General features: G+C 37.1%; 1 protein-coding gene across 10 annotated transcripts in view; it reads right to left on the reverse strand.

Annotated features, from left to right (window-relative positions):
- Window positions 1-16,798, reverse strand: part of ncor1 (nuclear receptor corepressor 1) — a 134,596-nt gene that overhangs the window by 63,541 nt on the left and 54,257 nt on the right. For 7 of the 10 annotated variants that reach the window (XM_081365538.1, XM_081365541.1, XM_081365542.1 and 4 more), the window contains exons 12-14: window positions 15,895-16,073; window positions 15,762-15,816; window positions 14,254-14,358 (exon numbers count right to left, since the gene is read on the reverse strand). In XM_081365538.1, the coding sequence (XP_081221664.1) occupies window positions 14,254-14,358; window positions 15,762-15,816; window positions 15,895-16,073 (339 nt within the window). Of the gene's footprint in view, window positions 1-8,409; window positions 8,549-14,253; window positions 14,359-15,761; window positions 15,817-15,894; window positions 16,074-16,798 lie in introns of those variants that run through there. The other 3 variants (XM_081365543.1, XM_081365545.1, XM_081365546.1) reach the window with 3 other exon arrangements.

Consider the following 16,798-nt stretch of genomic DNA (forward strand, 5'->3'; position numbering starts at 1 on the left):
AGTATATTTATTTCTCAGGCATGCCTCCATCTTTCAGCAGAATGCTTAATGTTGAAATTAAGTTTTTAAAAGAGGGGTCTTTGATACCTCTTTTGAAAGCATGAAATATGGCTGGTTGAAATTAAAATTTTAGCATTGTTGCTCACCTCATATGTGGTGGAAAAACAAGGCAATTTTCTTAAAATTTCTGATACAGCACATTAATACAGTATATTACAGACCTAAATGGACAACTTAAAAGGGGTTTTGATCTTTAGGTAAAAACTTTATTTTTTCATGGTAAGGATGACCTTTGCGTGGAATTGCCCTAATCTATTTGGTTTAATGTGAATAATTATCATACAGTATTACACGTTTGGTGTCATTTGAAATGTCTCCGTGCGACTGGTACAGAGGTCTCATTCCCAAAGAAGTAAACCAAAAGGTAAAAAGGTATTTAAGAGTTTAGAGATAACTGGCACACAGAGGAGGGTGGGTCTTCCAGGCAAATGGCATCCTGCTCCCAAAAGGTGTAAACTCTGAATGCAAATTCCCATTGTTAGCAAATGTTTCCATGTGAAAGAAGTTTCGGTCTTGGTCTGGGTATATAATGAATTGCAACAAGAGGCTCGGGGCGATTTGTAACTCAAATTAGACCGTGATGCTGAGTGTATGCAAAACACTTTGCATCATGTATTTTATAATGTCAGGTTCGCATCTTCTCTCTTTATTCCAGAGCATTTGATGTTTTGTATGTATTATCTTTGAACTGATTATGAAATTGGCATGATACATTTACCTGACATAATAAATTGTTACATTTGATTTTATTCTGACTGACTCTAAATTGTTTTCCCAAGTAGATTAAATGGATTCGTATTTTACAGCAAGTTTTGCGTCAGATTAGTGACGACTAATATTTGGCACTGATTCAAGTGTACTTGGTTTGCAAAGACAAGAAGTGAATCTCTGTTTAGGGCAGCAAACGTGCTGCTTGACCAACCTAAATCTGGGTGTGTCTTACCTCTGTTTTCATTTAATGTTTCTTTAGATAAGTGTAAGTGGAAAAATCACGGCATGGCCAATCCAAAGCTATTATAAGAGAAGTAAAGTTGGTTGACTTATCTGTAGTAGTGGCCATACCTCTACTGAAGTTAATGTTACGTTAATTTCAAGTGTATGCAATTCCATGGGGACTATTACCAAAGTATCTTTGATTGTGTAAGCGTGAATGTGACCAATCTCAGGTATATAGCAATTACCTCTGTTTGGTGGCCAAAACTGACGAGCTTGTGAACGTGAGACTCGCGTTTAAACAGAAGACGTGAGGACCTCTGAGTGACATAGTTTCCTAATCTGAACAGGTAAAATATACTTAAAGAGTTAAAAAGAATAATCAAACATTCGCTCACATTTAATGATGCTCAGATATCATTAAAACCTTTTTAATTTATGGAGTCAGATGAAATAACGAGGTAATATATATGAGAAAATGTATTTCATTTAATCTTGTTGTGTTGCGTAAAAGGAAAGACAGTAACGCGCAGAGACCTTCACCCGTCTTAGCGGAAACCCCCATTTGGACCGATAAACGGGCTTACACATATGATCAGGGCTTGAAGTAGAGGGGAGTGCCGGTTTGCAAGAAAAAGCAAGGGTACACTAAAAATTAAAATGTATAAGTGTCGGTACTGCGTACTGTTGCGTACCAGCCCACTTTGAGCACTGCATGCCAATAAATGCAGGTTACTGACATTGAAAAATTTAGGGTCGGTAAGATTTATGTTTTTTTATTAAGCCTTATGTTCACCCAGGCTGCATTTATTTGATCAATAATACAGTAAAAACAGTAGTATTGTAAAATATTATTACAATTTAAATTAACTTTTTATATAATTTTAAAATATAATTATAATTTTAATTTATTTTAAAATGTAATTTATTCCTGTGATGGCAAAGTTGAATTTTCAGCATCATTAGCGATCCACATGAACCTTCAGATATCATTCTAATATGCTGATTTGCTGTTCAAGAACCATTTCTTATTATTATCAATGTAGAAAACATGTTGTTCTGCTTAACATTCTAATGGAAATGGTGATATATTTACTACAGGATTAATTGATGAACAGAAAGCATTTATTTAAAAACACTGATTCTTTAAAAAAAATAATAACTTAGTCTTTACGTTAAATGTTATAAAACTTGAGTCATATGGATCCAGCAGGAGCAGTGCGCATTATACAACATCAATAAAGTAAATTAATGTACTGCAGAACATTTGGAGGGCAGAGTCAGTGTAGAAACAGAGATTTTAAGCTTACTTAATATTTAGAGAAAGTAAATCTAATTTAATGAGAATGTTTCACTTCTGTTTAAACTCTTAAAACAATCTAAGCTTTACAAGAGATCAAAATTGAGCAGTATTAGTCAATTAGATTTGGAATTTGAGTTTACTTGGCAGCCTTCCAAACATGGAACTTGTTATTAAGGTTATCGTCATGTGCAAAGCAGGTGACGTTATGGTATTTGTAAACAGGGAACCGCGTCAGTTTACACTGATTACAAAATGTAAGTAACATATAAATAAACTCCAAATATAAAAAAGCAAAATGATCAAACCAACTAAATATTTAAGTCTCTAATGTGAACATGGCCACTGTTTAGTGCAGCATTACATGTGTAGGCCAGCGGTCAGGCAATATTAAAGACCCCCTATGATGAAAATCAAGTTTTTAATGTTGTTTATATAAATATGTATATTGTTTGTATTTGTATTGTACTTTCACTGGCTCCCAGTTAGACTTAGGATTGATTTTAAAGTATTATTACTGGTATATAAATCATTCAATGGCCTAGGACCTCAATACATTGCAGATATGCTCACTGAATATAAACCCAACAGATCACTCAGATCATTAGGATCATATCAGCTAGAAATACCAAGGGTTCACTCTAAGCATGGCGAGTCTGCTTTTAGCTATTATGCCAGCCGCAACTGGAACCAGCTTCCAGAAGAGATCAGATGTGCTCCTACAGTAGTCACATTTAAATCCAGACTCAAAACACTTCTGTTTAGCTATGCATTTACTGAATGAGCACTGTGCTGCTGTTCGTCCGACTGTTTGTACTGTACTGTATTTTATTTTATTTAACTGTTTTAATTATTCTTATTTCTTTATTTTAATTTCTTCTATGTAAAGCACTTTGAATTGCCATTGTGTATGAAATGTGCTATATAAATAAACTTGCCTTGCCCTGTCCTTAAAACTGCAGTGAACCAAAGACGGTCTCATAAACGTGGTTTGAAATCGCTGGCGTTTCTTTTGTCACAAACTACCTTGTAACCAATCATGTCAACGTGCGGCCAAGTGGGCTTTAGATTATCATTAACTGTGAAGCAGGGAAGTCTCAAGTGAAGCCAGTTTATCCTGGTATATTTTTTTGTTGATATGAAAAATCGTGTACCTTTAGCAATATAGCAGGTGAATTATGTATGATGAATATATTACGATGTGGAAATATATGCCTTTCTCCACTGATGCTCGAAGTAGTTCAAAGCATTTCTAAGGATGCTGATTTTTAGAAGGCAGCTGTTCGACTCTGAGATGGCGAACGGGAACATGGTTTGTTTAACATTAGCAACACATAACAATAACGTAGTCAAGCAAAAGGCTAATCATATTAATTACCATTACCGATGTTCTAAAGAGCGATACCATTCAGGGCTCGACAATAAGGACTGTCCGATGGCCCGGGGCCAGCGTTAAAGACACTCGGGCCAGTTAAAGACACTCGGGCCAGTTGACAGAAGTGTCACTTGCCCGATCCGGCCAGTGCTGCATCTTCACGGAAGTTGATCATTTGCGTGTTTTTAAGCCTCGCCTATTTAAATATTTAAGCACGGCTCTCAGATTGGTACTCAAACAATGTGTGATAAGTTTTGTGTACGCAGCCTCACACATCCAGAGAGCCGCGTCTCAGCTTAAACAGTTATGTTGTTTATGTTTGCGGCAGTTATCCATTAGAGGCTTCCGCCTTTACTTTCGTTTTGTGTTTGTTTTTATTATTAAAGTGTTTAAATGTTCGCTGGTTCCCGCCTCCTTTACATAACAACATACCTCGCTACAAACTACACGTTTACCGTTCGTTTAAAGCTGCTTTCCCCGTCAGATACTCTGACAGATACATGTGCTGACAGATAGATACTTGCGCTGCTGTGTAATGCATTTGAGATGTTGTGCTTTCCACAGTGCATAACCTACATTTCACAGGTATATTCTTCATCTGTAAAATGTTAGAAACTAAATAATGTAGAATTTGATAATGTATAATTTTAAACCTACAAGTAAGTGTATTTTTTATGATAGCAGTAACTGTAAAATGACTATTGTAATGGGGTAGACCTAATAAAATGTAGGTTAATTAGTCTGTGCTTTTGCATCTATTCAAATTTTTAGTTTAGTGAATTGAAAAATAAAATCATTATTTTTGTTTTTAGATTGTAATGTTACAATGTGAGAATGTAATGTGATTTTAACCCATTTTTGCACATAATATACTATTTGTAATTTGTTCTTATTTTAATCCTGACTGTCTTCAACAATATTTAAAATGTATAAGTTAGGCTAGTAGTTTTTGGTGTCATAACCTTATTCATTAAGGTTACATGGATGAAAAACAACGATAACTAAGCCTATTTTATTTTATTTCATTTATTTATTGCTTTTTTGTGTTGGGGCCAGTGAAAATTTTGGCAGGGCAAGTAAAAATTTCAACCAGTGGGCCGACCAGGCCAGTAGAAAAAATCCTTAGCGTTGAGCCCTGCCATTGTGCAGCATTTACTACAGTAAAGTTGGCAGAGTGGATCTCTGAGCCCGTGTGAGTAAGTGGGGTCGGGGCTAATTTGCATATTCATGATTCCACGTATACTAAATGAAGCAAGGGTGTAGTGTTACATTCAAGCTATTTTAAATATGTAATTTTCAAAAGATCAAGGATGAGCTTTAAGGGATAAAATTATTGACTACAGGAGGACTTTAAGTGGAGATGTAAGTGCGAGTATACAAGGTCTCCTTTAGATTAACATTAGACTAAGTGTAAGGCTGCAGTCAGTAGAGAAGGTCTTTTTCCTTTGGTTTGAAGAGGGAGCCAGTGTGCTAATGGCCCAAGGTTCTTTATCATGGTTGCTGGCACGGACAGAGGGACCGGAGCCCCTCCTCCTCCTCCTCAGTCTGTTCCACGAAAGAGAAGCAAAGCACTGGAACAAGCAGAGCTCAGCCAACACAAACAAGCTGTGCAGCTGCCAGATGGGACCAAAAAAAAATGTCAGAACCTCTGCCACAGAGACATGGAGAACAAATAAGGGGGGAGAAGGGAAACGGCGATAATTCAGGTCAAAACAAAAATAACAGAGAAAGGGTCCAATACATGAAAGACATATAGCAAGCACAAAGCAGACAGAGGATCAATCATTCATTCTCTAGGTTAAAGGGCAAGAGGAGGAAGTGCTTGTTTCTATGCTCTCTTCGACTTGTAGTACATCGACAAACTGACACATGGTTGACAATAAAAGCCCATTTCTGCCATTCAAAGCTCAGTTCACACTGACTTTACATTCCATCTAAAGACACTCTACACAGAAATCTCACAAAGCCTTTCATTACACCCAATTCTGTTGTTGTTTTTTGACAGCTTATATAGGAATGGTGGTTTATTTCATTATAAACCAATTATTATTTCACCAACCTCTGAGCACTTCAGGTTTGAAACATGACAATACAACTGCTTGGATATAACAGATATGCTGGTGTCTATAACACAGCGTTATTAACATTAACAAAAAACTTAATTGAAATAAAACTGAAATATAAATATTACATGAAAACATTAAATTAAAATTATAAATGGTGTTTTGGCAACTAACTGATTTATTTTATTTGAAGTACTAAAATTACTAAAACTACTGAAATAAATTAAATAGAAATATTAAAAACAATAAAAACAACAAAAACACTAAACCTTAAACTAAACTTAAACTGAAAATAGAAAAATAAACTAATTCAAAATATAAATACATACTTATAACAGTATATGTATAATACTAAAATAACTGCTATAGAGAAGCTTCTGTTCATGTCCTACTATAATATTCAAGCCCTAATATAAAGTTAATATGCTGACTATGATCGTGGGAATGAACCGGTTCACACAAAGCAGATGAAGACCTCTTTGACCAATTTTACTTTAACCTTCAGAGAATTACTTTGACCCTGAAGCAAAACTGCAATAGCTCTTTAAAGCTATTAATTAATACCCATGTTTTACTGAATGTTGGTAAAACTAAACAATAGCAACTCACAATCAAAAATTTAGTTTGGAACACATTTACAACTACAATCTCCAAGCATGCCACAAGTTGTCACACAACATGGTCACTGCATTCTGACATCATTTTTATTCTAAATGTTTTTTTATGTAGCCTAATGCAACTTTAGTGTGTAAGAGCTCTGAGATAAACTTACTGGTGTTTCAGCCTTTTAGTGTAGTGGAAAGGTTATTTAATAAACGTATAAAATGCCTCTATGCATTTTCAGGTAATATATGGGTTGTCAGAGAAATGTAGTAATATTCTGGGATGTATTGACAAAAAAAAAACACACACACAAAAAACAGACTGTCCGACTGATGGAGGCTGGGGGTGGGGATGTGATAAACAGTATTTTTATTTTCAAACAAACTTCTTGTGGGCTGACTAGTTGACAAATCGGTCTTAAAAATTGTCATGAAACCGAAGTTTTCTTCCCTATTGTGACATATCTGAGTGAAATGGCTTCTTGAACAAGAAAAAAAAAAAAAAAAAAAAAAAAAAATTTAGGGCAGGAATTGATTTTGCCCATCAGGAAATTATTGGATTGTTGTGACCTCTTGTTGACAGATTGCCCCGCCCCCACGCCAAAAAACACGTCATCATACAGGAGAAAAGATATTGTTGCAAAAGGTAGGGGAAGATTTTTTTTTTTTATTAAAGATTACAATGGGCAAACTAATTAAAAAAAATGTATAAATCATTTATAATAAATAATGCAATATTCCATTAAAAAATAAGATTAGTCAATTTAAATGGTGGCTTTAATGAAGAGTGTGTTTAGGGTTCATTAGAAATATTTTCACAAGACACATTCTTGTGTTGAAAAACAGCTGGAGCACAATGGAAAAGAACAGAACGCAGGATGTCCTGGATGTGTAGAAACATGCACCATGGTTTTTATAATCAGTTACTAAGAACACTTGCACACTTACCAATGGCTAAATGACGGTTGCAAGATCAAAACTTTTTAAGAAATATTCATTGTTTTTACAAACTACGTTAATAGACAGGATTTTTTTCTTTTCAAGGAGGACATTGATATATTTTCTATGACATCAATATTTGGGTCTCAGAGGGTTATGTGCATCGAGGGAGAGGAAGCAAGAATTAAATATTAATCTACTGTCAATATTCTAATATGTTACCTTATCTTTTATTGGAAACCTCAGCTTTATAGTCAACCTTTGGACACACTTTATTCTGTAACAGAGGTGAAGCAGTGGTTCACACAAACTGCACTACAAAAAAGTACTGCTCCATTTGCTTCAGATCTCAAAACTTCAAAACTATTTCTAAGTTTAACTATTTTAAAGTTTTTCAATTCCCCCCCCAAAAAAACTAAATTCAACGACAAATGCAAGGAGTGGAATAGTTACTCAGTGGCTGATTATCACTCTGAATTAATATGTCATGTAAGATGCAACTGTAGCACATGGAGAGCTCAGTAAAAATAGTATCATTGTTTTCAAAGCCAAACGAACAAACAGGAAATATGATAAGCTACTGCAAAAAGTCAAATAAACCAACCAAGAAAAGGAGGGAGAGAAGACTAGGCCAAGAAAAACAGCATAACATGGATGACAAAACGGAGTATCAACAACGTCAAAAAAAAAAAAAAGGAATCCTAAATTTGAGATATAAATATATATATATATATATATTTTTTTTTTTAACTATATGGCTTAGTTATGTCTTTAGTAGATGCATGAAAAGTTAGGTTAAAATGTATTAGCAGCACACCTCCTGTCCTGTAGATGTCACCAAGGCAATAGCATATATCCAAGCTAACCACCACCGCACACAGCTTTTATACATGCAATGTGCAGATAAATGAAATAATATACTAAACATAAAAACAATAATAAAATTATTATGACACAAAATAAACAAATGTCCTTTTACATATAATAAATAAATAAAAATTATAACTTCAACCACAGCTAAACCCATTAAGCAAAAGTACAGAGCCCTGCAATCTCCACAAACAATCACAACAGCCTCCAAAACCACACAAAAACTACTCCACAAACAGCCATTTCCTTAACTAATTCATAAGGTACCTTCATCTACGTTTATCTGCTCCTCATGAATGTCCTTTTCATCCCATTATATATCCCAGAATGCTGTGCAGCCAAGGCCAGAGTTAGTGACAGGAACAGGCTGAGCAGAAGAGCGCGCCTCGGGCAGCCTGACAGCGGCGTTGCGCTGGATCAGATCCTCAGCTGCGGGACCCGGCTCGGTAGATCAATGGCGCATATTCCGAGAAAGCATGCCACGGGGTTGTTTGAGCCTGCTAAAGAAGCAGTGGCATCTCCAACTTACACACACACAAAAATATGTGCGAGCGCTAGCTAATCTGGGTGCTAGGGTCAGCCCAGGTAATCCCCGCGGGGTGGAGGGGAGAAGAGACTGACCGATCTTAACCCAGCCCCGTCAGGATTTTGATTGGCACAGCAAGCTGCTCCACAACTTTCTCACTGGTGTCAGAGCAAACGGCACATACCACTGCGCAGCTCAGGAGGGGTGTCTCGCATACACACACATTCTCCAACCCTCCCTCTTTCTCCGAAAAAAACTCTGGAGGGACGGCAGAACACACGGGCTGCCAGTTTAATGAAGAGAAAAAGAAACAAAAGTTCGTTCTTCCCGCTTATGCATATTCTTTTGGCTTGTTCTCCCCCTCTTTTTCTCTAAAAAATTCTCAGGGGACTCTAGGAACAGAAAGCTTGGGCAGAAGTTTGTTTGGAACAGCATTCAGAACTCCACGTAAGCTGAACTCGACTGACAAACACTTTTATGGGTCTCTAAGGGTCACAGACTCCACCCACACACAGACAAGCTCAGTTACCAGACTCTACTCCCCCCCCCCCCCCCCCAACAAACACACACACACAACCCACTTTAAAGATAAGATAAAAAATGAACCTGCTTGTCCTCTCTTTTTAATCAGAATCGTAACAAATCACAACAGGTGGTAGAGGAAACGACAACTGTGCTGTATATACCCACGTAGCTAAGAGACACCAGGAAACACTTACGGCTACATATGCAAACGAAAAAGGCTGCGCATATGCCTGGCCACTGAAAGCACCTGGGGCTACTGATGGCTGAAGAGTCAGGCAGTGAGTGAGTATGTGTGTGTGTGTGTGTGTGTGTGTGTGTGTGTGTGTGTGTGTGTGTGTGTGTGTGTGTGTGTGTGTGTGTGTGTGTGTGTGTGTAAAGATCAGATCATCTCCTCATTACTGCAGCTCAACTCCTGACTCAAAGACACATGCTTTCAATGACCCGCAGCCACAGCTTGTGATCAGTATGGCAGAAGTGTTCACAGAAGTCCTGTTACACACACTCTTATCCAGCACTGTTTATCCAGTGCTGTTTAGATAGGCTAAAATATAGCTATAATTAATGCTGATTCCGTACAGCAGCTGCTCACACACACATGCGACAGAGGGCTAATCGAGAGTTAGATGGGCCGTGTGGAAGTTCATCTCATATGTACGATAGTATTCAAGATATATCACTTGTACTTCAAGCAGAGGTTGGATTAACTTAACTAGCATTTACCAACCGTTGAAGGGAGGGTGGGATCTCATGCTTTCAAAGATAGCTTGATATTGCTAGCCTCTCCGAAATTGCCTACCCTACCTTTACAAATATGCTATTATTTTTATAATATGCTTTGTTATAAAAATACATGGCATTTGGTCTATTGAGTATCTTTAATATTTTCTTACGGTTAAGGATCAGGTATTACAAGTAAAGAAAAAGAAATTAAAGAAAGTTTAAAAGCACCCCCATGAAAACAGACCTGGGGCCTCATTTATAACCGTTGCATACGCACAAACCAGGCCCTGAAAGAGGCATGAGCTGTGATTTATAAAAACAAACTTGACGGGAAAATTTGCGTACCTGCACACAAACTCTGACCCATGCGTACGAACGCTTTGGAGATGGAACAGTTTGGCGACATCGATGGTGAGCTGGAGTTAAATGTCTTTTTGGTCACTTTTAGACAGAAAATCTAAAGAAAATGATACATCTACATAAAGATAATACAAATATAATTTCACTCACCAAGCCTATCGCTTGAAGCAAATATCCATCCCTTCTTAAATGTCCGCGCCAGCGAGCGCGTTGGGCCGTTTAGTGAAACTGACGCAGTTTAAATAAATAAAATAATGATTTAAACTATGTTTTACTTCTGATATAAACATTTAGATATGTCATTCAAATGAATGGAGTTAAACACTTAATTCATTTCTGGGAAGTTACAACATTTTTTATATTCAATCAATAGAAATATTTGTTGTGGATGCGATGTTTTTGAAGACTTTTCCTGTGGCGTGCTGTGTTTTAATGTTTAAACCACATAGATTATTGCTTATCATGATAATATCAGATTGTCTGAGAAAATAGTTTTGTGCAAATAATGCACAAGGCCTATCTGTTTCCATTAAAAATATAAATCAATTAAAAATACAATTTGGCCAGTGGAAAAGATTGAGAAAAACTTTCTCTGAAATGTATTTTACACTATTTGATGTATGTATTCAAAAACAAGGCAAGGATAGGCTACTAGATTATTTTTATTAATGTAATGTGACGGCACATCCGTATTTCATATTTTCCTAATGTCTTGTACCGTTAAACGTCATCACGTGGATGAATAATCATATGTAAATGATATGCAGATGAGAATCTGCATAGTAAAACTAGGCGTTGTAAGCTCCATATATGGTTATTTCGGGGAGGAGACGCATGTGCGCACAATCTTCCGCTGACTGGCATTTATACAGTGAATTCTGCGCAGGTTCTGGCGTACGAACGGTTTTATAAGTCTGAATATTTTTTGCCGTACGCCATTTTTGGCTTTTGGGTGCACGTACACTTTTAGTAAGGATCCTACGCACAGTTTTATAAATGAGACCCCGGGAGAGAGACAAGTAAGGATTTGGGGGAAGAATAATTTTTGAGATATTGTTCATTAAATCAGATGACCAGATTGCAATACCACAATACCAATGTCTCTACTCTGTAGTATTTCACACTGTGAAAGCAGAATACTAAGAATACCAAGAACCCCCAACATAGTAGTTAATAAAACTCCAATGTGATATCAATGTCACCCTAAAATACCAGACATTAAAATTTTTCACTGAGCAAATAACTTGAAGGTTTTTTTTTTGGTCGAACCACATTTGTCATACCCAGATAAATAAATAGAACTTTTCAGTTTCACAAAATATCATTCTTTAAGCTATCATTCATAGTTCCCATTCCCAACCTGTTTGACCTACTTTCTTCTGTGGAACTTTTAAGGAGATATTTTGAAGAATGTTTTGGTGATCATTGACCTTCACAGTATGGACAAAAAATAATAACTCTCCTTTTATATTCCACACAAGAAAGGACGTCACACAGGTTGAAAACAACATACGGGTGACTAAATTATAGAATTTTCATTTTTAGATTAACTGTCCCTTTAACTTCCATTGAAGTATTTGTTTCGTCAAGTCCAGGTCATTATATGCCTAAATTCAAGTTCAAAGTAGGTTGTTCAAGTTCAAAGTAATTGTTCATTTTAATGATTGGAAATGTCAATATTAAATTTATCAAGATGAAATCTACATAAAATGGAATGGCATATTAACCATGCACCAAAAAATGATCCATCTCTTGCAGTTGTCTACTCATTTTGCATCTTTCTCTTTCAAAATCACATTGAATGTGATGAAACAGGCCAAATATGCAGAACCAAATGTAAAACAGGTAAAATGCCCAATTATGACTGTGGCTACAAAGTTAAAATAATATTGCATTAACAACCCATTTAATTTCCATAATATAGATAGTCCCTTCCCCACAAACACAAACATTTTGACTGGGACATGGAGGCTAAAGGTCAAGGTCTTCCTCGAAAGCATCGTGACACGGTTTCTTTTATTACATTAGACTTAATCGTATTTAAATGACTTGACTAACTGTTGGCAAGATTTTAAGATCTGTTAATTTTACTTGCAACAGTAGCTTAACAACGCCTAAACGGTAAATTTGATTAACCAATTGCCTGTGCTGCCTAGGTGACGTCAGGAGAAACCGAATGTTCTTTCAGAGGAACAACAACTGATTTTGATGAAAGATTATGATTAGGATATTTTTCAAACCTGAACTGATGAATCAAATACAACAAGACCTTGAACACAGATTAAGAAAGTAAATGGCACAAGTTTCAATTTCATGTTTACTTGAAACAATTTGTCCATGTCACAATGAGATAACCTGGTTTGGATGCCATGGGCAGATTTCACCTTCCTGAAACACGTTTTTTGAGTATATGCACGTGAAAGTGTGAAGCCGCAGCTACTGCACTCAAACAGCTTTAAAGTTGGAGTCTGAAACTCTCATGTTCTTCTCCTTTCCCTCTGTGGTCCCTGAGAGCAGCATGGAGCCTCTTGGCTGTGCCAAACAGATAAAACAGATTCCTGGAAAGCTGTGCAGCCCTCCATAAATCAGAGAGAGCAAGAGAGAGACTCTCAAAGCACAGATGCATTTTTGCCCTATAACCTGCACGCACACACACACGCGGTCCGAGTTCTTATAAGACAGCGTCAACAGCGTACAAAAACAACCACAAAACACACCCTCTCATAAAAAAGAAAACACACAACCTCACATTAAGCATGAATCAAACACACCCCTTCTCAAGAAAAAAAATTTCAAAACAGAGCCATTTGAAAACACACACTGTCTTCCTCAGACTGAGATGCAGATGTTTTAAAAGTGCATACTGAACACTAGGGGGCTTCTTGTGTACTAAAAATGCATCTCAAAACAGTTCTGCTGCTTGTTTATGATCACAAGAATGAATGTAAATTCAACTAATCCCCACATAATAGCTTGCAACAATAGCTGCAAACAATCTTGAGGGGGCAAAAAATATATTACCTACTAAAATGCTGTATTTCAGTGAATGCAATTGTGAAGTGAGCATCAGTAAAACCTACTCATTCTTGATGACAAAACACTTGTCAATAACAGATTCATGCTTGTAATTGTTAGTATTGACAACGTTGACACTTTACTTTGATACACTGGCTAATACACTACCGTTCAAAAGTTTGGGGCTGGTAAGATTTTTTATGTTTTTCTTTTATTCTCATCAAGGCTGCATTTTTTACAGTAAAAACATTTAATTATATTACAATTTAAATTTAGTTTGTATATTTTAAAAAGTTATTTATTCCTGTGAAGGCAACACTGAATTTCCAGTGTCATGAGAGGAAATCATTTTAATTGCTGCTCAAGAAACATTTCTTATTATTATTATCAATGTTGTGTTACTTAATATTATTGTAGATTCTGTGATACATTTATTCCATGATTCTTACTGACCCTAAACCTCTGAACAGCAGTAAAAAAAAAATAATCAACAATATTTTTAATTACATAATGAATTATTAATAGGTATTCATTGAACACCACCACAAAACACTACGCAAACAGTGCCCCAATTTAGGAGAAAATTTGATGCAAAAGCAGTCATTTTGAGCCAAAATAATCAATAAGCCTAGTTGGCTGCTCAAACACAAAGGCTATGTTCAGAGAAGCATACTACCACACTAATCTTACTATAGCTGCAGTACACAGTATGCATACTGTGCACATTATGCAAATGTTCTATATGAGGAGAATACCTGTATTGCAAAATGTGCAATAGAGCTTACTGTGTGAAATACTGCATCCCAATGCAAAGAGCTCAACTTCTGTTATCAGTGTGATGGATAAACCGGAAGTAACATGCGAGATGTGATTTTTAATGCAACATATCCATACATATCCATGTTTAGAGTGAGAGAAAATTGCACAAGTGAAGGGAAAAAAAAGTTTGTTTTTTTTTTAAATACCTGATTCCTTCGATTCCTCCGATTTCCAAAATTTCGTCTGACAAGAGTTTTATAGTTCTGACTCTTCTTAGTCAAATAATAGTACAGCACACAATCAGACACACACTGCACACAGGGAGAGAGAAAATACAAATACAGCTGCATCACTTGGGCTAGTATTTGAAAAGAAGATACCATTAACGCAACAAAAAAAGCTGTCTGTAGGTGGGAAGGTGTGATCTGAGTCAGTAAAGATGTTAAACAGTACTTCAGTTACAACATCCACTGGTGAACATACAGTTCTGGGTGTGACAGCAATCCACCATACTAAACTGAATTAGGGCTGCACGATTAATCGCAATATACATGTAATCGCACTTAAATCGATTTGGCTTATCGTGATTTTGAAATCGCAAAGGCTGCGATTATTTGTTATGCGCAGCTTGTCACTGATGTACGGCTCTGTAAACGCTGCTCCATCTGAAAGCACTGTGAGTTTGAGTCACTTATAATGTGCATTTGAAAAAGCAACACGCGTCAAACAGCTTTCCAAACAAGAGAATCATTTATGAACCTCTTGTCCAACAAAAGACAACATTTAATAACATGCTTTTCCTCCAAACTCACTTCATAACGACAGTTGAGCTCCTCCTGTGAGATGATGTGGCTTTTTACACAGAAGGCAGTCATGTATTTATAAGTCATGTTTAATCAAAGCGTTTCAATCTTCTGTTTATTCAGCTACAGCTATAGGGATTTCCTGGAGTGATGCGCCATTATTGTACTTCTGCGGCGGGGTCATAGACTGTAAAAAAATATGGACGTAGAGTCCTTGACGTCACCCGTAGGATTCTGAAGACCGTTTTTGAAGCCTAAAGTGTGCGTGGCCGACCGTCGCCACCTTGGTAGCGCGTCACTCCCGAATTTATTTATTTTTACAGGCAGACAATTAGCTGAGGTAACGTGATGGCTAACAAACAGCAGACAAACGGCTAATGATGACTAATGACCACTGCAGCGGGAATCCACCTGTCACTCAAAAGTGGACACCCTTAATTATGTAGAACTTTAAGGCTTAATATAACGTAAACGGATGAGTTTACAAAAATTCACCCCCTCACAGTTGTCATGAAGGGAAAAATAAGCTATATAGACCAAAGCCACTTTTTGCACCAGGCTGTAAACGTGTTTTTTCTGCTGTAAAGTTGGTTATTTTAACATGGGGGAGATACAGATTTGACTCACTTCTGCACCCAGCCTCAAGCGGCCAGTCGATGAATTGCCGTTGAATTCACTTTCGTGTTGGTTTCAAGAGAGAGACAGGGAGGTTGCGCTTGGGCGGGGCATATTTAGCATGTTTGCGTGAGAGCGCCCTCTGGCGTTCAGATGGAGCAATATTTACTACCGATCAGCCGCACTCACTGACAAGCTGCGCATAAGATAAATCGCGGCCTTTGCCAAATCGCGTGCGGTTTTATTGCGATTAATCATGCAGCCCTAAACTGAATCACAAAAGAAAGAAAACCCACCTTTCTCTCCAGATATGAAGCTATCAGCCCGAAGTTCTTTGGATGCTGCATAAACCTGCACCACAGAAGAGACAAAGTTGAGAAAATGAAGCACACACACTCACACATGCCAACATGAGCCACAGTTACTCACTTCTCCTTGAAGATCTCCTTCTCGTGTTCGGTCCAGACATTCATGAACTGGCGGGATTTGTAGACTTTCATTGGGTCATCCATCAGACCGTTCATGTTGATAAACTTCACTCTCCGCTGTTCGGAATCGTACATCATAGGAGGAATGACTGACAACTGCCTCATCTGCTTCTCATTGTTCTGAGAGAGACAAAAAGGTGTTGAGATCCAGGATGGGTCTGCAACACTTGTTTACATTACTGTAGTCTCAACCTCCGACGGCACACCCACGGATTCACTAATCGTCTGATGCACGCTGCACACAAAACTTGTGACTTGCGAATAATCACAAGCTCCAATCACATTATCCGATTGCAACAACTTTCGGAAGTAAGAAAGATTTTCATCAACTGTATACTCAACGTTGTTTTCTTGAATTTGTTTGTGAAATAAATAACCAGTACTTTTTTTTTAGACCAATAGAAATTATGACCACAAGTATACACACATTACTGCTAATTTCTTTGGTGCTTTCTGTACATTGGACCAACACCAAATGTTTGGATTGTTTGAATGAGTCTCTTTTAGTGTCTCTTTTAAATAAGCCCACCCTTAAAGCTAGGGTGTGCCGTTTTGTAGAGGCTAGCAATGGCAAGTTAGCTTTGAATGCATAGAAGGGGAAAAGATTCCACCCTCTTTCACAGCTCTCTCCAAAGCCACGCACATAACATTACAACAATAATGATCTAAACAGCTTATCTACAGTTATTGCTAGAAATTGAAACTTAGTAAAGGTTTGTTCGCGCCATGTCGAAATGAACAATTACGAAATTACGACTTGTAAAAAACGCTCAGTCCTCATAGAGCTCGTGATTACATCTTGTAAACTTTACATTTTTCTGGAGAGCTCTGATTTGTACCACCTG

Source organism: Scardinius erythrophthalmus (genome assembly GCF_964197995.2).
Source record: "Scardinius erythrophthalmus genome assembly, chromosome: 5".
NCBI classification, from domain to species: Eukaryota; Metazoa; Chordata; class Actinopteri; order Cypriniformes; family Leuciscidae; genus Scardinius; species Scardinius erythrophthalmus.